Source organism: Puma concolor, chromosome B4 (assembly GCF_028749965.1).
Source record: "Puma concolor isolate L17-30 chromosome B4, mPumCon1.1.hap2, whole genome shotgun sequence".
Classification (NCBI taxonomy): Eukaryota; Metazoa; Chordata; class Mammalia; order Carnivora; family Felidae; genus Puma; species Puma concolor.
Genome location: NC_141673.1, coordinates 21,264,254 through 21,290,966, shown reverse-complemented (window position 1 = coordinate 21,290,966; position 26,713 = coordinate 21,264,254). Strand labels below are relative to the sequence as shown.

Sequence of the window (26,713 nt, the reverse complement as noted above, 5' to 3'; positions counted from 1 at the left end):
TGTATATACAGGTTTTGGTAAGAAATACAAGAAAAATATTTCCTCTGAATAGTCTTCTTTCTTAACATATGCATGTGCACGCGCGCGCGCACACACACACACACACACACAGACTCTTTTCTGTTTTGTTTAGTTTCTGCTTTATGTTTTGATTTTGCAAAGACAAATTAGAAGCTAGGTGATTTTCCTAAAGAGGAAGGTAAAGGTAATCATGAACCCCTACAATGTTTATGACTGCTCACCTTTTTTAAACCTTCCACTTTTTTTTAAATCTTTTTTTTTTGTTTGTTTTTGTGTTTAAATTAGCATTTATTGGATGCTTTCTGTGTCAGACACTAAGCTATGTCCTCACTGTGGTTTACAGTGAAGAAACTGGGGTAAAATAAAGTGACTTGCTCACATGGCAGATCCTGTGCAAGATCTCTGTCTGAGCTCATTGTCCCAGTCACTGAAGCTACTCCTCCAGGGCACTGGGGTCAGGATGGGCAAGCAGGAGGTGGAGAACAGTGCCATCTATGGGTGAAAGGTCAGAGCTGCAATATTAAGTTGGAAAGGAGGGAAGGGGTGGACGGTCACTCTAGATTAGATGGGCCAGGACCACTTAAAAGTGAAGATTATATGAAGGCTACACAAGAGCAGACATAATCTGATCCAACAGCATTTCAGGTATAAAGTCTGACCAGGGAGCTTGGGAATAGCCTATTGGCATCAGTTCTCCCAGCAGTTTGACTGCTGGTCCCAGGCAGAGATATTTGGCCCTGCCATTGATGTGAACTTCTCTATAGGAGACTGAAGGTTGGCAGGTGTGGATCTGCTCTCTGGAAGGTGAGAGGTGAAGCTCTGAGGCACTGCATTCAAGGTAGCTGAGGTAAACAGTATAATGGTCCCCCAAAGATGTCCATGTTCTAATTCCCAAAATTTGTGCTTATGTTTCCCTATATAATAAAATGAACTTTGCAAATATGATCAAGTTAAGGACCTTGAGATGGGGAGATGATCTTGGATTATCCGGGTGGACCCAGTGCAATCACAGAGTTCCTTATAAGAGGAGGCAGGAGGGACAGTCAGAGAAGGAGATATGATGGTAGAGGCAAATATCAGAGTGATGCAGCCACAAGCCAAGGAGTGCAGGTGGGCTCTAGAGGCTGGGAAAAGCAAGAATGGAGTTTCCCTTAAAGCCTCCAGAAGGAACACAGCTCTGTAAACATCCTAATTTTAGGTCTCCGGGACCCATTTCAGTCTTCTGAACTCCAGCACTATACAGTAATAAGTTTGTATGGTTTTAAGCCAGTAAATTTGTGATGATTTGTTACAGCAGCAATCAGAAACTCATACAGGAGCCACTCCTCTGATTACCACATTGTGCTCCAGCTGAATAGCCCTCCACAGTAGGCCCTGGATATCCCTTTCCACCTCTGACTTTGCCTACTCCCTTGCTCTTGACTGTGAATTATGCTCACCTTCACTTCTCACCCTAGTCCTATCCACACATCCTTCCACATGATTTCATCCTCCTTCTTGTGAAGTTTACATCAGCCTCCAGTGACTGCTCCTGCCCATGCATGCACTTGATTGGTACCTTATTATACCTCTTGCAGGAAAGCATTTTAGGCAGCAGTAATAGCATGTGCAATGGCCCTGAGGCAGGCATTAATGTGGCATGTTAGAGAGCAGAGGGAAATTCAAAATGGCTGGAGCCTAGGGAGTGAGGTGGAGAGTGACAGGAGATGGGACCAGAATGCTTGATGAGGGCCAGATCTTGGGAGGCTTTGTAGACACGTGCAGAGCTTGCGTTTTATTTGAAATGCCCTGGGAAGCAAGTAGAGGGTTTAAAACAGGGAAAGTGACATGATTTGACTTATATTTTCAAATCTGAATAGAATGTAGAACACAAGAGTAAAAGAAGGGAGAGCAGTTAGGAGGCTATTTTGGTTACTCTTTCAAGAGAAGACGGTAACTTGAACTAAAGTGGTGTCAATGGAGGTGGAGAAAATTGGGTGGATTTTTAAATTCTCTGAGCCCAACTTTCTTCTTTAAAATCTGAATAATCATATTTTCTTTCAATGATTATTACAAATGTTAAATGAGACAATGTACAAATGCACCTAGCATGGGTCCAACCTATAGAAGGTTTTTGGTAGATAATGCATTTTTCCTCTCCTGTGTTTAAGACACTAACAAAATAGAAGTTTTTCTAAGGAGGCATTCAATAAGTATTTGCTATTCAAGTGTATTTCCCACAGCCAAAAATATGCAACCTCTTAACCTGGAATTTGAAAGAAAATTCTCGATTTCAATTCCACTTGTACAAACTTTTCTAAAGCCAGATGTCTTGGAGACTCTGAGCATACTTTATAGGAATGTCTTGTTTGTGTTTAATTTTGCCCCAATCACTTCACCCATTGATCCTCCACAATCGATAGTGTTGGCATTGGGAGGAGGGGTGGTGAGAATTCGCAAAGATTTTAAAGTGTTAACAAAGTGACTGTTGAAAGCAGATCTCTTCCCCCCACCCCACCAAAACTAGAACACAAACATAGAACCTTCCTAGCCTCTCTCCCATCTTAAAGAACAAAACAAAACCCCCAAAACCTCTTTGCATATCTTGTCATGTCATTTTATATTTTGAAATAGCAGGACCAGTGAGTTCTACACAGAATGTTTTAAAAAATAGTTGTCTTATTTTGCTTATATACAAAGATGCTAGACTAGAAATAAATACATGAAGAGAGAGTTTTGTGCCATCATTGAACAAGCCAGATTGATTTGGACATAATGAAGCACTTGCATGATCTTATAGGTAATTTTAGTTGGTTTCATATTCTCTAAGAAGAAATATAGAGGACATTTCTCATCTGAGAAGGATCGCACATTTGCTGGAGTCTGTCACTTTCTTTTCTTTCCATAGGCAAGGGATGTTTGCTGCTAGAATCATTTAAAACAAACAGATCACCTAAGACATGAAGGTCTGTTCTAGTTCATTCTCAGTCAGGGCACATTTCCAAGATCCTCAAAAACAGATGTCAAATCCTTGCACTTCCCTCTGTGGTACTTGTTAAGTGTGACTGAGGTAAAAAATTCTAGTCTGGCTCCATCGGTTGCCTGTGTGAACTTTAGATTGTTTTAATATGAAGTGAACATTTTTCTCAGACATTTAAATCCTAGTTCTATTTTTCTGGTCAGCTCTGAATAGGTTCACTTTCAAGGTCTTTTGATCACCTCTGACGTTCAAATTTTATCCTTAAGCTCCTGGAACATAGTCGTCCTATCTCTAGCATTTTTCACTATAGACAAACTATTTAAGCTCTTAAATGTTTTCCCACCCCCCCCCCCCGCCCTGTCCTTTGGAAATCTACTAACTATTTGGCAAAGATCACTTTTTCCCCCTTATAGATGAACTAGTGTGTCATTTGTAAGTTTTATTTTTCACAAAATGTCTCCATTCTAATTCTTTGGGGGAATTAATTTTTCCTTACAACCTTTGTCTAGAGTACTAAGATAAAAGAAGTTTCAGCCAAAGGCACCTGGGTGGCTCAGTCGGTTATGCGTCAGACCTTGATTTCTGCTCAGGTCATGATCTCATGGTTTGTGAGCTCGAACCCTGTGTCAGGCTCAGCGCTGCCAGCATGGAGCCTGCTTGGAATACAAAGCAATGTTGAAAGGTTCTGTAATATGAGAAATAAAAAGGAGATGTCAGCTTCACCAGTGTGGGGAAGGGCAGTGTTGTCAGAGACGCTTCCTAGAAGTAATATTTGAAACGGCCTTTAAAGGCTAGTAAGGTTGCTCCAGAAAAAGAGAAACAAGTGGCTGGAGAAGAGTATTGCAGGCAAAGGAAGAGCCTATAAAAATACGTCAGGGGGATGAAACAGTGTTGTGAGTAGGAAATGCTCATAGATTTATGCAACTACAACAGAAGGCTTTATATGGGGCAGGGGAAGGGCAGTGAGGGCTGGCAGATGAACCTGGACCAGCAGGAGGGTTTATTATAAGTGCTATACTGATAACGTGTGACCCTTGACAAAAGTCTTAAGCAAAAGGGCAATGGAGTCAATGTGTAGTTTAGAGAGCTAGTGATGTGGAGAACGGGTCAGAGGAAGAGGTGGGGAGACCAATAAAGGAGCTATTGAATTTGTCCAGGTGAGAAGTAAGTGGGACCCAGGACCGAGACAGTGGAGGAGGATAAAAAGAGGTCATATTTGACACCTACAGATTTGTATGTGAAAGCTGAGGAAGAGTGAGAAGTGTCCAAGATGATTCTGTGATTTGAACATTTGACTTTTGGTTGACTTTTTTTTTTAAGTCTTTTTTTTTTTTAAAAGTAATCTCTACACCCAATGTGGGGCATGACTCAAAACCCAAGATCAAGAGTCACGTGCTCCACTGACTAAGCCAGCCAGGCATCCCACTTTTGGTTGACTTGCACTGTGGTCATGTGACAGGGACTGCACTTGATGCCCTATATACCCAATTTTACTTACTCTTCCAGCATCCTACAAGGTTGTATCATTAGCCCCATTTTTGAGGATGAGGCATCTAAGGGGTGAAGGGACTTGTCCAGGGTCACATAATTAGTGGTTTTGTGGTAGAACCGGAACCCAGGCTTGTCTGAATCTAAAGTCTGGGTTCTAAACATAGGTTGATAGATTAATTCTATCTGTTATTGTCTTTGAGGTGACTACAGGACAGTCGGGTGGAGATGTCTGGAATCAGCAGACAGTCTCCAGAATGAAGCATCATTGTCTTCATATACCCCAGGGCACTTCATATACCTGGAAATGGCACTTACATCTTCTTTCTGTCTGCTGTTGGCTGAACTTGAGTGTGTGTACATGTGTGTGTGAGTATGTGTGTGGTGTGTGTTTTGTGAGAAGGAACATCTTCATAACTTCTTCATCCTTTTTTATTGTACTGGATTCAGTTATTTAGAATGAAAGGAACAGAAAGTACTTTTGTTCTGCTTTATTTCTGTGCAAATGTCTCATGGCTTTTATAAAGAGGCTTGAGAGCTTGGTGAACTTCTGAAAGGGAAAAATTTTGCCTTATGCTTTACAAGAGATGAAGATCTGCTTTTTGTTTCTGATATTCTCTACAGCGTTCTGGTCATTTCTGGTGATATATATTCGAGTGTTGTCATTGTATTTTTCTGTGAGAGGCCATAACTTACATAACCAAAGAGGGGATCACTGACAGTATATAAGAGAGTTTTAGTATTTAGAAATGGCAGGGGCAACTACCCATGAAGCAACTGATAGTAAACATCCCCCATCCCAGGGGCATCATTGGAATGTGCTGGAACTTCTCAGTATTCAACGTGCACCAGGACACATGTTGGAAGGCTCACAGAACACTGGGATAATATTAGCATAGTCATGTAGTGATGAAGCACCCAGGTAATATTGTAAGCAATGTGCCAGAATGTACATACTAAAAAATTAGGTCCATGGAAATATGAATAGATTCTTATTTGATAAATTTGTGAACTGAGCTGACTGGCATGAAAACAATATTTTTTTCCCTGCTGTTTGCATTTGCAGGTTTTGGCATGGAGGCAACCTTACTCCTGGTGGTTGGCTTTTCCCATACCAAAGGGGTGGCCATCTCCTTTCTGGTGCTTGCTGTAGGATTTAGTGGCTTTGCTATTTCAGGTGAGGTGTCCTTTGGTTTTCCAAATCTTTTCTACAGATTCAGCAAGTCTTGGGAGGAAGGAAGGAAAAAAATATTGTATTACTTTCCTTTAGTAGCCAGGCCATTCCCAAGGAGCAGGCTACTGGCTGGAGAATTTCATCATGTGGGAATGACTTTGTAAGATCATTGAGGACTAGGCTTAGGAGCCTAGGCAAGCTGCAATTGTCCCTACCTCCCTGCTTTGAAGAAGACACAAAGTGCAGGCAACGCCCCTGAGCTGTGGGCAGAGGCACAAGCATGTGTCCTGGGTTAGGTGCCACTTGATACTTCAGGACCAGGTCACTCTTCCTCACAGAGGCTCTTGATTTTCTATCCTCCCTCTAACTGGAGATGGCTAATATTAGCTCAAAAGTCACATGATGTAGTCATTTGACATAGTTCCATAAAGTCAGAAGTTTTTTTAGAGTGGAAAGCGTCTTTAGAAGCTTTTGTCTTCTCCATGGCTTTCATTTTCTAAAGAAGGAAATGCAGAGGGGAAGTGACTTCCCCAATAGGCGAGAGTACATAGTAAGAATAATGATGACAGTGAGAGCTAACTTTGACCAAGCACAACTCTGTGCCTGGGACTGTTCAAAACCCTCTGTGTAATTCTCACACTACCCTAGGTGGCATCAGTCTCTTTGTTTTACAGGAGCAGAGACCAACTGTGTGACAGGCCAGGGTGCTATCATACCCTGTCTTACAGGCTTCAGAAGCTCCCTATGCAAAACTGGGTGAAAAAGTAAAATTTAGTTGTTTTTTTACCCTTAAAACATACTGTAACACTGACAGTGATCACTTACAGGACAGTTTACAAATATCATGTGTATCTCACAGCACTGTGAAGGAAGTGGATAATACCACTATTTTACTGATGAGGTACCTAAAACTCAGAAAAAGTATTTTTCTACTGGCATACAATTGGTGGCAAAGGAACAAGTAAGGTGCATTTCTGGCTGTCTCCATGTTCGTGCTCTTTTTACCATTCCAGGCTGCCCGAAAGATCAAAGGACGAATGTCCCAAGACAGGGAAATGTGGAACCTCTGGTAGTTTTCTAAACTACCCTAAAATAAAGATGTGATCTTTTCAAATTAATAGAGCTGTTAAACAGTGAAATTAGGGGTGAAAACCCTCTATTAAAAAAATTTTTTTTCAACGTTTATTTATTTTTGGGACAGAGAGAGACAGAGCATGAACAGGGGAGGGGCACAGAGAGAGGGAGACACAGAATCGGAAACAGGCTCCAGGCTCTGAGCCGTCAGCCCAGAGCCTGACGCGGGGCTCGAACTCACGGACTGCGAGATCATGACCTGGCTGAAGTCGGACGCTTAACCGACTGCGCCACCCAGGCGCCCCAAAAAACCCTCTATTTTATTTTCTTTTTTTTTTTTTTTTTTTTTTTTCAACGTTTTTTATTTATTTATGGGACAGACAGAGACAGAGCATGAACGGGGGAGGAGCAGAGACGGAGGGAGACACAGAATCGGAAACAGGCTCCAGGCTCCGAGCCATCAGCCCAGAGCCCGACGCGGGGCTTGAACTCACGGACCGCGAGATCGTGACCTGGCTGAAGTCGGACGCTTAACCGACTGCGCCACCCAGGCGCCCCAAAAACCCTCTATTTTAAAAGTAGCTTGCAACCAAGAGCTTGGGTTTGGTGGTACATAGACCTGATTAAAAAAAAAAAATTTTTTTTAACGTTTATTTATTTTTGAGACAGAGAGGCAGACTGTGAGTGGGGGAGGGGTAGAAAGAAGGAGAAACACAGAATCTGAAGCAGGCTCCAGGCTCTGAGCTGTCAGCACAGATCCCAATGTGGGGCTCAAACCTACAACCACAAGATCATGATCTGAGCAGAAGTCAGACACTTAACTGACTGAGCCACCCAGGTGCCCTTGCATAGACCTGATTTTGAGGTTTCTCTTTACTACTTGCTACTTATAAAAGGAAAAGTTGGCTAATTCATTTAAATTCTCAAGCCCTGGTTTCCTCACTCAGAAATTGGAGAGGTATAATGACAACCTCACAGGGTTGTTGGGAGATTGCAATGAACTTCAGATAATTCATGCATTTGCTCATACTTCCTATGAGCCAGGTGCTGTTTTCAGCACAAGGGATATTGCAGTGGAAAAAAATCAGATGGTGTCCTCATAAAGTTTACATTCTAGTGGAAATAAAGCATTTGAAACCCCTAGCAGTGCCAGATGCACAACAAAATTAATAAGTATTCAGTATTACGAATCGTGTTGTTCAGTTATTATACACTTTAGCCAGGGGCTTCTCAAACTTTCATGCCCACACAAATCACCCTAGCATCTTACAGAATGCAGATTCTGATTCAGCAGGTTCAGGTTGGGGCCTGAGATTTAGCATTTCTAACAAGCTCCTCAGTGATGCTGCTGCTGCTGATCTTTGGTCTATACTTTGAGCAGCAAAGATAGGGCAATCATGACTTATTTCCAGTAGATGTTGAGGAACAACTTCCCCTGATAGCTCTGTGATGCCAAAGGGATTCATATCCTGTCCTCAGCAGTAATGAAATATTTCACATTGTTCCTGGATTGCCAATTATGCCATGATCAGAAGGAGAGAAACCCCAAATACTAAAAAACAGTTCTGCCATTTTTTTTTAGCACTTACTCAATGCTAGCAACTTTTTGACATATCTCCTTTAATCCTCCTGACAAGCCTATGAGAGGGATATTGCTATATCCATTTTACCAGAGCGAAGACACTGGGGCTTAGAAAGGTGACTTAACTTGCCCACATAAATTGAGTAGCTAGGATGGGGGTGGGGTGGGGGGAAGTTTTATCTGACCCAACAGTGACACTGTGGGAAGGACTATGGCCCTGGGTGGATGATGATTCCTCAGGACCTACTATCTGCCAACTTTATAAGGGGTTTGGGATGCTGGGAAGAGAGGTACCATTAGGGAATTGATTATCAACAAGAGAGCTGAGACAGGTGAGATTAGGAAGGGTGATACTTACTTTAAAAAATGTCCTATGTAGAGAAGACAGACTCTCTCAGCTTGTGTGTATTTTTTTTTAATCCACTACAAAATAATCTATCAATAGCTCAGTTTCTCAATGAATTTTTTCTTCTAAACACCAGGATTGTGCAACTAGAAATCTAAGTGGCTTTTCTCACATTATCTTTAGCTGAGCACAGATGCCTAGGCTTTGTATCAGAATATAATACTCAACGATCATATTAATTGCTTCTTATCTCTGGGTTCTTTTCTAATAAAGTGTTTATCGCTTGCAAATCAACAGTAAGATTAATTAATCTTGCAGCTGTTTTATATTCTGATGGTCTGCCACTTGGATCTGAAAGGAAGGTATATTTATTGCAAAAAAGTTTTTCTCAAAATTCTCCCTGAATGGAGGTAGGGAAAAACAACTAATGTGCCAGATCAGGAAAAAAAAATTTTTTTTAAAATCCTATTTTCAGGTTCTTTGCACAGAATAGAGAATTAAAAAGCAAGGCAAAGGAAAACAAAAACATGAATAAACAAAACCTACAATCCCCTGCTGTAATTTCAATGGCTCAAATGGGTAATTAAATAATTATTTATCAAGTGTGTACTATGTACCAAGCACTTTTCCAGTTCAGGGAAGATGGTGGTAAATGATACAGATGGGTAACCACCCATAAGGAACATACATGTTGGTTTTTACCTGTATGTACCATGTATTTAACATATGTTATTTAACTGAATTCTTACAACAATTTTATAAGAATGATTATTCCTGCTTATCGATGAAGAAACAGAGGTTCAGAAAGTTTAAATCCTTTGTCCAGGTTTGCATCTCAATTGAGCTGCTGGAGGCAGGTCTGTTCAATTCTAGAATGCACGCCTGGGCACTATTGATAGAATTGGTTCCCAGGGCTGGTGGCCTCCTCTCTCAGAACCGAGCCCCTTCCCCTGTCTTCACTCCTCCCCCTTCATTCCACTCATTCTTCTCTATTGATAAACAGGTAAATAGTGAGGTGTTGGAAACTTATTATTTTACCCCTCCTAGCAGCATTATCTTTTGATAGAAGACCTCAAAAGAGGGAGACACTTAGCCCAGTGGCAGCAGTGGGTGGAGTCCCAGGTGTAGTGGTCACTGGTTAGCAGAGTTTAGCTGCTTGCCAAGGGCTTTTGCGTACGCATTTCCTGAGGCTCATCTCACTGCATCTTTATGCATTAGTCATTTTATCCCCATATTAGAGAGGAGAAAACAAAGGCCTAAAAATTACTTAAGTGGTAGAAGTAATACTCGGATCCAGATTTACAGACTCCAGGTCAAGTATTATGTGAAAGTCTCTTGTAAGTTACAGAGGATTCCGCCAATGTTTGTGCAAATGTTTGTTATCAAAAAAGTACCTTTTCCACTGTGCCATGCAGCATCTAAGACAGGCTTACCTTGGGTGGCCCTTTGGGAGTGAGTTGAGGACTGGGAAGGAGGGTATTATGAGGTCCTGTCTGGTTCTAATCAAACTGTAAACAATGTGATTGTTTCCTCTAAGTGTGATCTGTTCAATTTTTCAGTATTGCCCCAAACACGGTTACTTTGGAGTTCCAAACTTACAAGCACAGGTGTCCTAATTCTCCCCACGGAGAACCCATGGGAGCCATTGCTAATCAGTCACAGCACATCTTTCTGCGCTGTGCAGACACAGCCTGACAATCCTCAACCCAGCCCTCTCGGTAGAGGTATCCATTGGTCATATCACAGAGGAAACCAAATAGATTGATGAGAGTTGGGAAAAGCTGTGTAGTTCCCAAAATGTTCTTGACTCTGATTTTGAGGTTTTGGCTTCACTGTAGGTTTTAACGTCAACCACCTGGACATTGCCCCGCGCTATGCCAGCATTCTCATGGGGATCTCAAATGGAGTGGGAACTCTCTCTGGAATGGTCTGTCCCCTCATTGTCGGTGCAATGACCAAGCACAAGGTAATGTTCTCTTTTGGGGCTGTGGGTTGCAGTATCAGAGGACTGAAGTACTATACAGATTTGAGATCTCAAGGCCCTGCCCCAGACTGTAAATGTGTATGTCCTTGACCTTGGCGGAGTCATTTGAAGTTCTTTTTTTCTTCCTTCTTATTTTTTAAAAAAAATATTATTTATTGATGGCAGTAGGGCTGATTGATGTTTGTTTCCACATTTTCTCAACAAAGAAGTAAAAGGGGCATATGTTGGGGGCGTGGGGGAGGGAAGCGATCATCATAATGACTATTTAGAGACACAAAGAAGAAACTGAGGCAATAACTCAGGATAAATAATTTACCCAAGATTGCTTTATAATTCTAAGCAATTAAACTTTATAGCCTGTTTCCATCTATTACTTAGCATGTTCCAGCGTAAAGATATTAGTGCTGTTAGACTTCCTTATTATGAAGAAAATGAACAATACATTAATGGCCCTCCATAAGAACTACAAGGGTGTGGCACTCAGTCATTACTGAGCCTTTGTGTGTTCAGGCGAGGGTGGGTATAGAGGAGGAACCCAGATCTATCCAGAGTTCAATCACGGGCCACATGGTTTCTTAATCTGTCGTTGAAAAGGTTTTAGGATGCTACCTTCCACAAATAAGAATTTTTTGATTCTATGGAGTTTTTACTCAACTATTTTCTTAGTTGGATTGTCTATTACTAATATGATTTCAGAAAATCTTCCAGTTTCTTGGAGGAGAAAGTGTAGGTTAACTTTTCTTATTTTTTGATAGAAAATGAAGGTGGATTTGGGGGATTTTAGAGGCAGAAGATCTAGGTTCTTCCTCATTGTTCATGAGATCATGGGATGGGTAACATGACTAATAAATCTCAGATATTAACTTCACCTAACTTTATTTTTTAAAGTTTATTACTTATTTTGAGAGAGAGAGAGAGTGCGTGTGCAGGCGAGGGAGCACGGGGGAGGGGCAGAGAGAGAGGGAAAGAAGGAGATTCCTAGGCAGGTTCTACACTGCCTAGTGCAAAGCCTATTGTGGGGCTTGAACTCACAAACTGTGAGATCATGATCTGAGCCAAAAGCAAGAGTCAGATGCTTAACAGACTGAGCCACAGAGGTGTCCCAACTTCTTCTAACTTTACACACAAATTCCCATTATTTTTTGATTTACTGTATTTACACAGAAAATATGATTATAAGTAAGTAATTGACAGCTAAGAGTCAGCATTTTCATGGTTCAAATATTGTTATGTATCCAACAGCAAGCAAGAAGGAGATGTCTGATATTTAAAATGGTGGTTTCTAAAGCAAGCTTAATTTAAACTACCATGTGAAGGGAAACCACATTGTATATTTAAAAGACCTGTGAAATGGTGCTGCATGGATTTTTACATATTGTTTATATTAAAAAGTATTTTTATAAATTAAAAAAAGCACATGTACTGTAGTCTGTAATTTTTATATTCATTGTAGTGTTAACTCTCATTAAAAAAAAATTTTTTTTAAGTAAACTCTACACCACACATGGGGCTCAAATTCATGGCCCCAAGATCAAAAGTCACTTGCTTGGCCAACTGAGCCAGCCAGACGTTCCCTTAACATTCATTTTCTAAACACTCAAATTCTGTTTGACTCCTGGGCATGCTTCTGACTTACGTCTTTCCTAGATGCACAGTATTGCCTTTGGGGTGGGCAGGAGTTTTTGTCCCAGTGAAAGCCTCTAGAACCTACTGTTAATCTCTATTTTTGGTTAAGGGGTGCCTAGGTGTCTCAGTTGGTTAAGTGCCTGACTCTTGATTTTGGCTCAGGTCATGATCTTGTAGTTTGTGAGATCAAGTCCCGCATCGGGTTGTGTGCTGACAGTGCACCAGCCTGCTTGGGATTCTCTCTCCCTCTCTCTCTGCCCCTCCCCTGATATCATTCTCTCTCAAAATAAATTTAAAAAAAATTCTATTTTTCGTTAAAACACATTAATTGGTACTGTATTTCCTTGTTTAGACTCGTGAGGAATGGCAGAATGTGTTCCTCATAGCTGCCCTGGTGCACTACAGTGGCGTGATCTTCTATGGGGTCTTTGCTTCTGGGGAGAAACAGGAATGGGCTGATCCTGAGAATCTCTCTGAGGAGAAGTGTGGAATCATTGACCAAGATGAGTTAGCTGAGGAGACAGAACTCAACCATGAGAGTTTTGCAAGTCCCAAAAAGAAGATGTCTTATGGTGCCACCACCCAGAATTGTGAAGTCCAGAAGGAGAAATGGAGAGGACAGAGAGGAGTGACCCTCGATGAGGAAGAGCTGACATCCTACCAGAATGAAGAGGGAAACTTCTCAGACACAGCCTAGTGTCTGAAAGGCACTTCCATCTTCTCCTCACTTTAGAACCAGAAAGTATCTATACCTATTACCTTCCCCATAGCCTGGCTTGCTGGAGAGTCAATATGGGGACACTGGAGGTAGGAGGGGGAGGAAAGGAAACCTGACCAGCAATAGAGAAGAGAAAAGAAAAATATCATGCGATGACACTTATGGGTATGGAGCTTGCTCTCAGTTGACAAAATGGGTATAAAAATATAATATTTTTGGATTGTCAGTAGACTCTTCTCAAAGAAGAGTTCTTAAAGTTCAGTTCTCAAAGCTCTGAACTTATTCAGAAAGGAATGACTAGAAGAATAAGGGAGACAATACCATGCGATGCAAAGAAAAATCGAAGGAATTGAGCATATTTGGCTTGGAGCAGAGAAAACAAGAGCTGTCATCACATTTCTGAGGGCAGCCACGCAGAAGAGGGTTTCCTATTCCTAATAAAGGCTACTGCTCATGGGGACCCTGCATCGTGCCAGGAGCTTTATAAACATTCTCATTTCATTTCCACACCTCTATGACATACATTTATTATCTTCATTTTACAACTAAGGAAGCTAAAGCAACACAATATTGATTTGTCCGAGGGCCAGGGCTGAGATTCACAGGGTCCAAAATAGGTGGCAGTCTTGGGGAAGAAGTTTTCACCTCAGTATAGAGAAGGCACATTTTTTTAATAATGAAAACTGAAAATGGAGAGGGTGGTCTTGTGGATAATTCCCTATTTTGGCAGGCATGGAGAATGGGAAACGTCTGCCATATCAACATCTGGTTTGATATGGCAGAAAGCATTGCATTGTAGCAGGGGCTGGATTCAAAGATCCTGGGTTCAGAGAGAGGTTAGACCATAAAAAAGAAAAGAAAAGAACACAGAAAGAAAATAAAAAGGAAAGAAAGAAAAGGAACAATGAAAAGGGAAAAAGCTGAATAAGATGGCTAAATTTCTAAGAATCTGGTGTCCAGAATGGCTGAGAAGAAGTAAACAAGGGTTTGGCTGAATTTCAACCCTTCAAAATATCAAGAATTTAGTTAACTAAATAATGTCCCAAATTACTTATACAACTTTAAGACATTTAGTAATTTAAGAAATTGGTTCACGTGTTTTATTAGGTAAAATTCTCTTGAAAGAGTCTTCTGTTTTAAAAAATGTATGTCTTTAGACATTTCTGCTGGTCATATTTGGAAGTTTGATCAAACTACGCACAACTATGATTGAAGTATTCCTAATGAGTGTATTTGGAATGTTACTGAGGAAAACCATAATAATATGGCAGTAATTATATAGGGAAATGAAATGAGAGCATGACAGAAAACACCTGTGACAACTAGACCAACAGTGCTGAAAAATTCATCTTTGATCACATAAGGCAATAGCATGGATACTCTCTGGATAAATCTTAAAATTTAATGACATTAAAAAAAATTTAAATTGGCGCATAAAGGATTGTTTGAAAATAAAATTATTTTCCTGTTTATTGGTTTGAAATTTTCATTTCTACTTTTGGAAGAAAAATATAATATTAAAGAAAAAATTAGCTTTACTTGTAGCTTATTATTATAAAGTGTTTTTTGTAATTTCTTCTATATACATTTCTGGTCCCTTATTGTACCAGCAGAGTTGTAGTGTATTTTTAAAAAAGAATAATTTTGAGAGTAAAAAGGAATTGCCTGACTCTCTAGTAAATAATATCCAATATATCATTGTATATAATTTATGTTATTATATACTTTTAAATGTATTTCATGGGTGAATGCATGTAAGTCCCATAGAACAGTTCCTGGCATGTAGAAAGTGCTCAATAAACATTAGCTATCATCTTGCAACCTTTTTTGGGACTCTTCTGTTGAAGAAAAAGCATGCTATATAATTTTCATCCATAAGCCAGAATTTATTGTGAAACTCGTGCTGTTTTCTAAGTAAAAAAAAAATGAGAAATTTATGGTAGCCAGTGTTTTATTTTTTCTTCTGTTAATAAAGTCAAACAACTATTTAAAAAACTCCTGACAATCCCTAAGGTAGTATTACAGATTGCAATACAAAGTTGTGTTTGCTCCATCATTTAAAGTCAATGTCATATGCAGAAAGTCCACATTTTGATAAGTCAAAGCATGTAGGGTTCCTGTAACTTGCTCTTCTAATATTCAGAAAAAAACCTATGAAGCTCTGGATCATGGTGTTAAAAATGAAAACACATTATTTTGTTGTGATGGGTTTTCCAAGGGTTGCATTGTACAGGTAATTACATTTGAACACCAGGCAGATACAGTTTTCAAGTCATTGTACAATTTGTTGCAATATCCATCTGTAGATCAGCCCTTGAAAGCAAACCATAGCTTCTGGCAGAAGGGAAGGGAAAACCTGAGAGTGTCGGATTGTTGACACAAGAAAGGTTTGACTGGCCCTTTTTAGAGAATGCAAGCCTTGGAGACTCCTAAATATGACCCCCCAAAAAAAAATTATTCAAGAAATTATGACATATTTCCTATCCCTGTATAGATGCTAAATTCAGCAGATGAAAATTGGAAACTACTGTTTCTCTTTCACACTGCCTCCTGCTGACCCCAACAAACTTGTTCCTTCTGTGTTTCTTAGCTCATCACATCAAGCTTTTGCTGGAGCTAGAAATCTTGGAGTCACCTTGGACTTTTAAAAAAGTAAATCTCTCTCTCTCTTCCCTGCCAAATCCATTTAATTTTGCTTTCAGTCTGTGGCTCAATGTTTTACATCCATTATGGGAAGATTTTAGCTGCTTTCTCTTCTGGTATTGCTTTTGCTTCATCTCTGTGCAATTTCTAAGAGTCCAGTTAAATAGATGCTGGACGGTGTATGGGACAGTCTCTTCTAAATCTCTTCTACATTTTCTATATTTTCCAGGCTTTTTCCTTTTTCTGTGTCATCATGGATATCTTCTTCTGATTTATTTTTAAGTTCTTTATTTCTCTTTTCAGCAAGGTCTAATCTGGTAAAAAAAACAATCCATTGTGTTGTTAATTTTAGTTATTGTATTCTTACTTTTAGAACTTCTAATGATTCTTTTAAAATTCTGCTGTCTTTTGAAAAATATTTCCAATTCTCTGCTGAAATTTTCAATCTTGTATTTTATTTTCTAGAAAGCAGTAAGATAATTATTTTAAAGTCTGATCAGTGCCAATATCTGGAGACCATGTGATTCCATTTTCTGTTGGTTTTGCTAATTCTTGTTCACATTATCTTACGTCGGTCTGTATCCAAAATTGTATTTGAAAAGTTGTTTGTAGAAATGATTTTAGGTTTAAAATAATGCCTTTTGGTTTTCTCTCTCCCTCTCCAGAAAGGATTTTTGTTTGCTTCTTCCAAGAGCCCAAAGACTTTCCAGTTGCAAAGTCTGAGATCTTCTGGGCCACCCAGATGATTTGAAGCTGGGCTACAGGCAGCATGAATGCTCAGTAGTTTCCATTCAACTTTACTCCTAGAGTACAAAACTTCGTGGTCCCAACCCATACTACTGTGCTCTACTAGCATCCAACTTTTGTTTCTATACCCAGCCATCAAACTGCTCAGCTATCAAACACTGGCTTTGTTATAAGTAACAAATGCTCCCAGGAGAAAAGCAGCCTCAAATGTCAGGATTATTTCTCTGGATTTTTATCTTTGTCCAGATGGCCAGATGGTAACCAGGTAATTTTTCACTTCTATGATGAGTCTCCAATGCTGTTGAGCAGATATTTTTAAAAAAAAATAAATTTTATTCAGCTTTTCTAGTGTGAAGGTTCATCTGAATTACATAGCCTACCATTAATGGATGCTGAAGTCTCTTTTAATTTTATCTTCACAAGTTCTCTTGAACTGATTTATTTCCCTAGGGATAGTGTGGTAATAAGTCTCAAATCTCAGTGGCTTAACAGCAAATGTTGTTTCTCTCTTATGTATACTAATTGACTAGACTGGAAACTTGTTTCAGACAGTTACTCAGGTATCTAGGATTTATTTTTTCTCCACTCACCATCTTGTAGTTCACCATTTGGAACATATAACCTCTGATATCACCATGCAAAAGGGGCCCCACTTGGAAATGACACTGTCATCTCTGCTTCTAGTCCATTGACCTACACTAGCCATATAGTCCCAACCTAACTTCAGAGGTGGCTGCGGAATGAAGGGGAGCATGTGGATTACTGAGTGAACACTAATTACATCTGCCACTTAGTTCTAGCCTAGGTTCAGGGTCTTTTTTCTTTCTTCTTCTTTTTTTTTTTTTTTATAAAATGTTTATTTATTTTTGAGAGAGTACAAGCCGGGGACAGGGCAGAGAGAGAGGGACAGAAAATATGAAGCAGGCTGTGTGCTGACAGGCTGTCAGCAGAGCCCAATGTGGGGCTTAAACTCACTAACTGTGAGATCATGACCTGAGCTGAAGTCGGACGCTCAACCGACTGAGCCACCTAGGTGCCCCATCTTTTTTTAATGCTTATTTCTTTTGAGAGAGAGAGAGAGAGAGAGAGAGAGCACATGCACAGGCACAAGCTGGGGAGAGGCAGAGAGAGAGGGAGGGGCAGAGAGAGGGAAAGTATCCCAAGCAGGCTCCATGCTGTCAGCACAGAGCCCAACTCAGGGCTCGAACTCATGAACCATGAGATCATAACTTGAGCATAAGTCAAGAGTTGGTCACTTAACCAACTGAGCCACCCAGGTGACCCAGGTTCAGGGTCTTTTGAACTCTTACTTGGCATGTTGAATTAGTCTCCTAACCCCAAGTTCCATAAATGATATGAGTCTGCTATGTGGCATTCTGGAAGTTCCTAACTAGGTTATAGGAAGGAAATCTTGAATGGGAGGGAGTTTTGAGCCCCCTCCAGGAGACACCATAAAGATATCAATTCATTAGAGTAGAATAGATTCTGGCCTGATTCAAACTTGAGTTAATAACCATATGGACCAATTTGATGGACCAGAGAAACTGAACTTTTCTTTAGATATCATGTGTTACTATGCTCCAGACCTTATGCTAAGGCCTTTCCATACATGATCTCATTTAATTTTCGTGGCAACCCCATGAAGAAGGTTCAACTATCTATTCCCAAGAATTTATTAAGAAGTAAATGGTGTTTCTGGGCAGAACTTAAAAGCAAGGCTCTAATGGCCATATTTTAATCTTACTTCTTAATATTTATTCTGTTCTCCACTGCTTCTCCTGGCTGTGGTAATTCCAGACAATGGTGATTCTGAAAGTCAGGAGAGTGTCCTACTTATTTCGGCGAGACATGAACCAGCTGATGGAATGAGTTATGACAGTTTAGACCCAAGCACAGGGACAGGTGAAACAGCAGATGAACAGGTGAGATCTCTCATCTCACCAACTGCTGGACTGAAGTGAGATTAAGAAGTAGAGGTCCTTGGGGCGCCTGGGTGGCGCAGTCGGTTAAGCGTCCGACTTCAGCCAGGTCACGATCTCGCGGTCCGTGAGTTCGAGCCCCGCGTCGGGCTCTGGGCTGATGGCTCAGAGCCTGGAGCCTGTTTCTGATTCTGTGTCTCCCTCTCTCTCTGCCCCTCCCCCGTTCACGCTCTGTCTCTCTCTGTCCCAAAAATAAATAAACGTTGAAAAAAAAAAATTTTTAAAATAAAAAAAAAAAAAAGAAGTAGAGGTCCTTATCTTTTCCCTATTTCCCTGGGTACACAAACAATAACATGGATAGGCTGAACCCAATGCTTACTGGGTGTGTGTATTGGGGAGAAGGGTGGAGACAGGTTCCACAGGACTGAATTTCTCCCAGGCACCCCAAGTATGGCAACACAAACACAAAAGAAAGGAGGTGAAAACTGCATTTAGAAAGTTGAATGGGGATATGTCAGTCTTAACTGACCTCAGCAGAACCGAGTGAAATAAGAAGGAAGCTATTTTGAGTTACTGCACCCATGGAAGCTGAAGAATTGAAGGCCCCAGCCCCGGGTACCTCTGGAGCACAGACAGAGTGGGTATAATGAGGTCAGAGGAGGGGGGTTGAAAACACAAGGATTGGTTGAAAGTGAGAGTTGCCAGATTTTGCAACCCTGCTGGAAGTGTATATAAGGAGCAATTATAACCCCAGAGTCTGTTCCTGACCAGCTCAACCAAGAAACTGCTTCTCCCTGTACCTAGTGGAAAAACAGTAGTAGTTCTATCTTCTGGACAGGGAATCTCTGGACTCAAGGACACCTATGGTAGTTCAATACAAGCTCCAAAGGTAGAGATTTTAGTCTGTTGTGGTCACCGATAATATATCTCAAGTACATAGAACAGTACTTGGTAAATATTTGTCCAATAAATGAATGAATGAAACTTACTAAACACAGAGAAATTAATTAACAGTTTTCAGACTGGATACTGAAAGTTTTCAGCTGCATTTGTGAGTGGAGTTTCCAAAACACTGGTGGTCAGGTTTATATCCCCTATACAGGAAATTGAAGGAATCTTGGGGTGAGGAGTGGGAATTCACTAAGAGAAAGGCATATAGCCATTGACATTTAGGGTTTGTTTCCCCATCAAAATAACCACCCACTCACTCTCTGTGGAGGCCACCCACCAAGCCCTGATGTGGTAATAGAAAGTGCATCATTCATTCATTCATTCATTCATCCTTCAATTATTTAGCACTCATAATCAGCATGTCAATTATTGAGTACCTACAATGGTCCAGGCACTAGGAATAGAAAGCAAGTTAACAAAATAAGTCTCTGTTCTTATGGGGCTTATATTCTAGGGGGCAGACACAAAATAAGCAGGTTTATGAGTAAATCCAGTATAGCAGAGGGTGGTAAATGCTAAGAACAAACATAAAACAGGGTAAATGAGATAGGGAGTGTAGGGGTTGCTGTGTTATATTGAGTGTTCAGGGATAAAATGAACTTTGAGCAGAGAAATGAAAGCAGTGAGGGAACAAGTCAGAAGCATATTTGGGCGAAGAGTTTCAGGATTAGAAAAAAGCAAGTACAAAAGCCCTCACGTGGGAACACACTTGGTTGGCATATTCAAAGAACACCAGGTTCTTAAAGCAGTCAGGTTCTAGAGATATTTTGAAGGAAGATGGAACATTTACTGAGAGAGAGAAGACTGAAGAGGATCAGGATTGGTGAGGAAGGGATCAGGAAGCTGGACATGTTTGATTTTGGAATTTTACTTACCTATTGATATGTATGTGGCAATATCAGATGGGCAGTGGAAACACATTCTGAAATTCAGGGCAGAGGTCAGATCTGAGGTTTATATTTGTGAATCATCATCACATCAAACAGTGATAGTTTAAGCCACAAGACCAGATGAGATAATCAAGATTTGAACATGACTGAGCCCTGGGGATGCTCCAACATAGACCCATCAGGAAGATGAAAAGGAATCAGCAGGAGAGATGGGTACATGGGGGATAGGAGGGTTTTGGGGGGTGAGCAGAGGAACTTAGTGACCAAGTGAAGAAAGTATGGCTCAGAGATGGTTTTAGGGTTATGATGTGATCAGTTGTGTCAAAGGAAGATCAAGGAAGATGAGGACTGAAATGGATGATTGAATTTAGCAACATGAAGATCATTGGTGACCTTGACTAGAGCAGTTTCAATGTCATGGTAATGACAGAATCTTAGATGTATAGGTTTAATAAAGGGTGGGCTTTTTATTTTCTATGTAGACATTAGAATAAATCTTAATGTAAAAGGGAAGAAAAAATATTGCACGTATGGCACAAAAATAGAATTCTATTTTTTAAAAAGGAAGAAATATCCAGAGAAGCAGATTGGGCTAGATAGACTCTTGAGTCTGGGACATCAGTTAGGAGTCTGTTATAATAATTTAGAAATGAGGGCAGAGCCAGGATCGGAGCAATGGAAATGGGGAGGAGATGGTAGTTACAGAATGCTTAGAAAACCTTTTTTTTCCCCTAAAATATGTAATATATGCTCCTTGTAGAAACATTTCAAAATATAGAAAAATGTATTGAGGGGAATAAAAATTACCCTAGTATTATAGCAGATTTAATTATTCTTGCCATTTAGCACACATGCCTTCAGTCTTTCCTCTACACATAATGTATTTTTGAATAATTTGGTATCATACTTCAGTAAATGGTTTTATGTCCTGCTCTTTACACTTAACCTGGTATAATAAATTCCCATGTCTTTAAATATTCCTTGAGAACATGATTTAAATATTTTTTAAATTTATTTTTGATAGACAGAGAGAGAGACAGAGCACAAATGGGGGAAGGGCAGAGAGAGAAGGAGACACAGAATCCGAAGCAGGGCCCAGGCTCTGAGCTGTCAGCACAGAGCCCGATGTGGGGCTCGAACTTGTGAACTATGAGATCATGACCTGAGCCAAAGTCAGATGCTCAACCGACTGAGCCACCCAGGCGCCCTGAGAACATGATTTTAAAATGATTTACAGTAATGTACATAGAGTAAAAAGCACAAATCTTAGGTTTATACATGAACTGATTTTTACTTATGCATACATAACACCTGCATACCATCCCTACTAGTAATCACTATTCTGATTTCTATTATTGTGGACTAAATTTGCCTATTTTTGAGCTTCAGATGGAATCAACTCTTCCAAATCCTACCATTTTTCTCTTAGTACACTATTTTAAAAATTGATATATGTTACTGTGTTTATCAGCAGTTCCTTTTTTTATAGGTGTATAATACTGTATTGTGTGGATATAACAAGATTTGTTTATTCATTCTCCTATTGAAGACCATTTGGATTGTTTCCAGTTGTGAGGGAGGAGGTGATTGTGAATAAGGCTGCTATAAATATTCTTGTCTTTTTGTGGACATGTTTTTATTTCTCCAGAAGTGGGGCTGCTGGGTCATAGCATAGGTGTGTAAGCTTGTAAGAAGCTGCTCAACATTTTGCCACACTGGTTATGTCAGTTTACTTTCTCATTATTTATGAATAGGAGTTCCCATTGCTCCACATCCTTGCAGATGAAACCATGATTTTTAAAGTGGCCAATTGGTATTATTATTTCATCTTATGTGCCTAGGCCAGTTGTTAGATGTTTTAGGCAATTTCTAAACTTCCACTATTTAAATAATAGTTCTTGATTATAAACCCTTGACCTCACCTGTGAGAGATATTTTCAAGGGAAAATTAACCTGACTTTCCATTTCTATATTATTTATCATTCAATAAGTGACCAGTTAAACTTATTAGCAGTGACAACAGAACAGACGATGCAAAATGTGGCTGCCTGAAAAAGTTTCAAGGTGGCTTTGAAATGCATTTCTTTATTAGTTACACTTGAAGAGAATAGCTAACTAAAATTCCAGAGCCTGAAAATACTTCAAACAGGAATAGCACAAAGTAATAGCATTTTTCTCTTCATCTCTCCCTTCCCTTCCCCTTTTGTCTTTCTATCCTGTCAAATGAGAAAATGAAACAATTTACTTTTACTTTTAATTTTTTAAAAATTAAAACAATTTAGTAATGAGTTTCATGTCCTTTATCCCAGGGAAAACAGCCCATGGAGGCAGTACAGTGCCTCACAAGCCGTGGAACACTGTTCCCAAAGGATTTGGGGCAAGTGGGAGTTTTATAGAGCATTAGAGGCGGCAATACGGAAACAAGGCATGATTGGCTAGGAGGTCGGGGATTTTCCTAGAAGTTGATCAGGTTGTACTTTCCAGGGTAAGGTAAGCTAGCTAAAGCTGAGGTGCAGGACTGTGATTAGTGTATTTTAGGTTTCCTTGACAGGTGTTTTTTCTCTATGTGCAGGCTGACTTAGGTTTAGATTTGGGGTGTGGGTTGGGCCACTCTGGCTGCCTTCATTCTGTGGGTCCTGATATATGAATTAACTTTATCACTCCACATACACATCTCCACTCCTAATGTCTGGATTGTGAAATAAAGTTTGAATTCAGTCAAATAATTAAGACATACCACCAACTTAAGAGACTTTCAGCTCTTTCAGCCATATTTGTAGTATTTGCAGATTGGCTTAGCAGTTGTTGCCAGGTGAATCTATTTCCTTTCTTCCTTAAATTTCTCAAATGAGGGTGGATAGCACCGCCTTTCAGTCATGGCTTGTGGCAGAGTAGAAGTAGCCTCCTTTACTCCTGGGGGAGGAGACCAAGTTTTTCTAGCAAAGCGCTCACCTTGCCACAAATTTCATGTGGAGAGAGTATCACAGGAAAGAGGAGCAATTATGGTTGGATCCTGAAGCCAGGTAAAACCACTGTGGTTCCAGGTAATGTTGGTGTGGGGGTAGTTACCCAAGTGCCTTGATATGAGACTTGGAAACTTTTCAATTAGGGATAGAACACCAAATTTTATAGAACACCCCCCAGAAAATGTGAAGTAAAAGGTAAGTATATATGTTCACGTGTGCCTGGAGAGAGGATCTATCTACATTTTATAGCTGTCATCATATTCTCAAAGTTGTCCATGATCCAAAAGAGGCTAAGATTTGCCAGAATGAGCTACAGGTGCGAAATTGAAGGAACCCTAATAGTTACACAACAGCTGGGTAGTCACTGCTTGACATGCTGTTTGTGAAAGCCTAAATCTCTTGCTCAAGGATCTGGCCTTCTCATCTCCCCTTTTTTCCTCATCTAATTTCCTTTCTTTATTTTTTATCATATTTCCCCTTACTTCACTTGGATTCTCCTTTCTCCTTTCTTGTCTGTTTCTACCCTTCTTTTCTTTCTCTGCTGTCCTACACTGAGTGGGCAAACTTGGCTTGGAATGGTGGGGCAAGAACTTCTCTAAATTATTTCTCTTCCATGTTTTCCCACCCTTGCTATAAGATATTGAAATATAAGATGATTATAAGACATTGGAATTAAATAAACTCATTTTGAAAGTATTATGCATAGTTTTCTGTCAAGCCATATACCATCTGACCAAAATATGTGATCAAACATGATGATGAACACCCCAGGAAGATAATGTTAACATCCTTGAGAAATTAATGGAAAGTACTATGAGGTACTATGAATAAATAGCCATAAAGCCTGGTTAAATATTATCACTTAAAGAACCATTTAAAAAATAATGCTATTTATATAACAAAAGTGAATCTCATTTCTCTGCAGATCAAATAATTATGCACAGCAAGAGCAAACATCTTGGCTTTCACTAATTACAGAATTTTTTCACAAAATAGCTTTTTATATTTTAACAGTGCTGGTTGTTTTCAAGTTGTTTCCAAGATTGTATGTTCAAAGATCATCTTTCGGTCTTTCAAATTTTTAAGAATGATGTAATGGTTCCTTGATTATTTCAGCATAACACAGAATCTAAACGCCACAGTTTAGGACTCACAGATACTTCCTTTTTAATCTTCTTTAGAAACACATTTCATAATGAATTCTGGTCTAAAATGCTATCTTGGTTTTCATCAGAATTTTTCTCATACTATTCTTAGCTGAAATAGGGTAAAGAGTCAAATGACTTTTGGCTCTTTTTTTTGTCTAGTGTTTGTGGTTTCACATGGTTTTAATATGCTTGAGGCTAGGATTTCATTTTGAAGAGAAGGGACTAAGACCCCTGTGACCCAGCATAGACTTGTAAGCTGCACTGTCTCTAATCAAGGCTATAATATTTTTATCTTTTTTAGAAAGCTTGAAGACCATGTTTTTTAAAAACTCTTTATAATTTTGAGAGAGAGAGACAGAGTGTGAGCTAGGGAGGGGCAGAGAGAGGGAGGGAGACAGAATCTGAAGCAGGCTGCAAGCTTCGAGCTGTCAGCACAGAGCCCAACATGGGGCTCGAACCCACGGACCATGAGACTATGACCTAAGGCAAAGTCAGACGCTTAACTGACTGAGCCATCCAGGCACCCCTGAAGACCATGGTTTTTATGGATGGATTCATCAGTATATTTGGGATTAAACCGGTCTTTAAACGATAAAAATTTTATTTCACACCTTATTTGAAACTCCAAAGATTTCTGTAGTACTTATCTATCACTGCAGAGAAAACCATCACTTTTGGTTTTTTTATGGTTTTGAAACACAAAACTATGAAATGGCCCACAGTTCTACAGGTCAGCAATTTGGGTTGGGATCAGGCAGGTGGTTCTTCTGCTGGTCGCTCCTGGGGTCTCGCATGTGACTTCAATTCACCGCTTTCACAAAATTGACTTCACTTAGTGCTGCATGTTACCTGAGGGGAGGACAGTGGGGCAGAGAGCAGAGAGAAAGTCATTTTCTTGGCACTGGTTTCCAAAAAGCGAAATCCTTTGTTTGAAAAGATTGAGATTGATTCACATACCATAAAATTCCCTCCTTTAAAATGTGAAGCTAAAGGAGCTTTTAGCATATTAACAAAGTTGTGCGACCAACGTCCCTATGTAATCCAGAGTGTTTTTATCACCCCCAAGGAACCCAGTGCCCATTAGCAGTTACTCCTCACTCCAGCTTTTCTCATCTCTTGGCAACCACTAATCTACTTTATCTGTCTCTGTGAATTTGCCCATTGTGAACATTTCGTATAGATAGGATCGTATATTAGCCTTAAATGACTGGCTTCTTTCATTTAGCATAATGCTTTCAAGGTTCATCCGTGTTGTGGCATGTGTTAGCACTTCATTCCTTTTTATGGCCAAATAATATCCCATTATATGAATATACCACATTTTGTTTATCTGTTCATCAATTGATGGACATTTGTGCTGTTACCACTTTTTGGCTATTATTAATGCTTTAGCTCTGCATTTACTACTTTTATGAGCCCTTTTTATTTTTATTAAAATTTTTATTTAATGTTTATTAAACAAGTTTTTTTAATGTTTATTTTTGAGAGAGAGACACAGAGTGTGAGTGGGGGAGGGACAGAGAGAGAGAGAGAGAGAGGGAGATGTGTATTTATTTTGAGAGAGAGAGAGATAGAAATCAAGCAGGGGCAGGGCAGAGAGAGAGGGGGACAGAATCCCAAGAAGGTTTTGCACAGAGAGAGAGAGAGAGAGAGGGAGATGTGTATTTATTTTGAGAGAGAGAGAGATAGAAATCAAGCAGGGGCAGGGCAGAGAGAGAAGGGGACAGAATCCCAAGAAGGTTTTGCACCATCAGTGTGGAGTCTGATGTGGGGCCCCAACCCACGAACCATGAGATCATGAGCCCAAATCAAGAGTCGGGCACTTAACTGACTGAGCCACCTAGGTGCCCTACTTATTTTTTTTAAGAAAGCAATTTTGGAAATTTGGAAAAAGATATTGTTTTTAAGTAATCTCTACTCTCAACATGGGGCTCAAACTCACAATCCCAAGATCGAGAGTCACACATTCCACTTACTGAGCCAGTCAGGCGCCCCTTAGGAGCCCTTTTAAATATTTCAAGGGTACTACTGGAAACATCCCATTGCCTCACACAACTGTTAGAATGGTGTCATTAAATAGAAGTCCAAGCCATTGCTTTTCTCAAAACCCTCCAAATGGCTCCCTTCTCACAAATAGTAAAAACTGATCCTGAGCAAAAACTCTGAGTTTCTTTAGATCTATTCTCCTCTGCCTCCTGCTTCTCAGCTGTCCTTTCAGTTACTCCCCAAAGACACTGGGCATGCTTCCTCCTCAGGCCTGTTGCTTTTCTCCCAGATGCCTCAAGGGATCACTCTGTCACATCCTCCAGATCTTTGCTCAAATGTCACCTTCTCACCATTAAAAAGAACAACCTCACCATTAGAGAGAAAAACCCTGTACCCCTATCATGTTTTGGGCATCCCACCTTCCTTCCTGCTTTCCCTTAGAATTTATGCTATCTGTAGATTTTATTTATTTTTCTTCTTATTGTCTATCT

General features: G+C 40.0%; 1 protein-coding gene and 1 long non-coding RNA gene across 3 annotated transcripts in view; one reads left to right on the top strand and one right to left on the bottom strand.

Moving 5' to 3' along the window:
• SLC17A8 (solute carrier family 17 member 8) overlaps positions 1-14,442 on the top strand; it is a 49,073-nt gene extending 34,631 nt beyond the window's left edge. For both annotated transcript variants that reach the window (XM_025926673.2, XM_086712557.1), the window contains exons 10-12: positions 5,535-5,645; positions 10,483-10,610; positions 12,607-14,442. In XM_025926673.2, the coding sequence (XP_025782458.1) occupies positions 5,535-5,645; positions 10,483-10,610; positions 12,607-12,951 (584 nt within the window). In that variant the 3' untranslated portion in view covers positions 12,952-14,442. The remainder of the gene's footprint in view (positions 1-5,534; positions 5,646-10,482; positions 10,611-12,606) is intronic.
• A 10,377-nt stretch (positions 14,443-24,819) lies between these two features.
• LOC147578954 (uncharacterized) overlaps positions 24,820-26,713 on the bottom strand; it is a 35,970-nt gene continuing 34,076 nt past the window's right edge. Inside the window, exon 3 of the long non-coding RNA XR_015253397.1 lies at positions 24,820-25,085. This is a non-coding gene — a long non-coding RNA (uncharacterized LOC147578954). The remainder of the gene's footprint in view (positions 25,086-26,713) is intronic.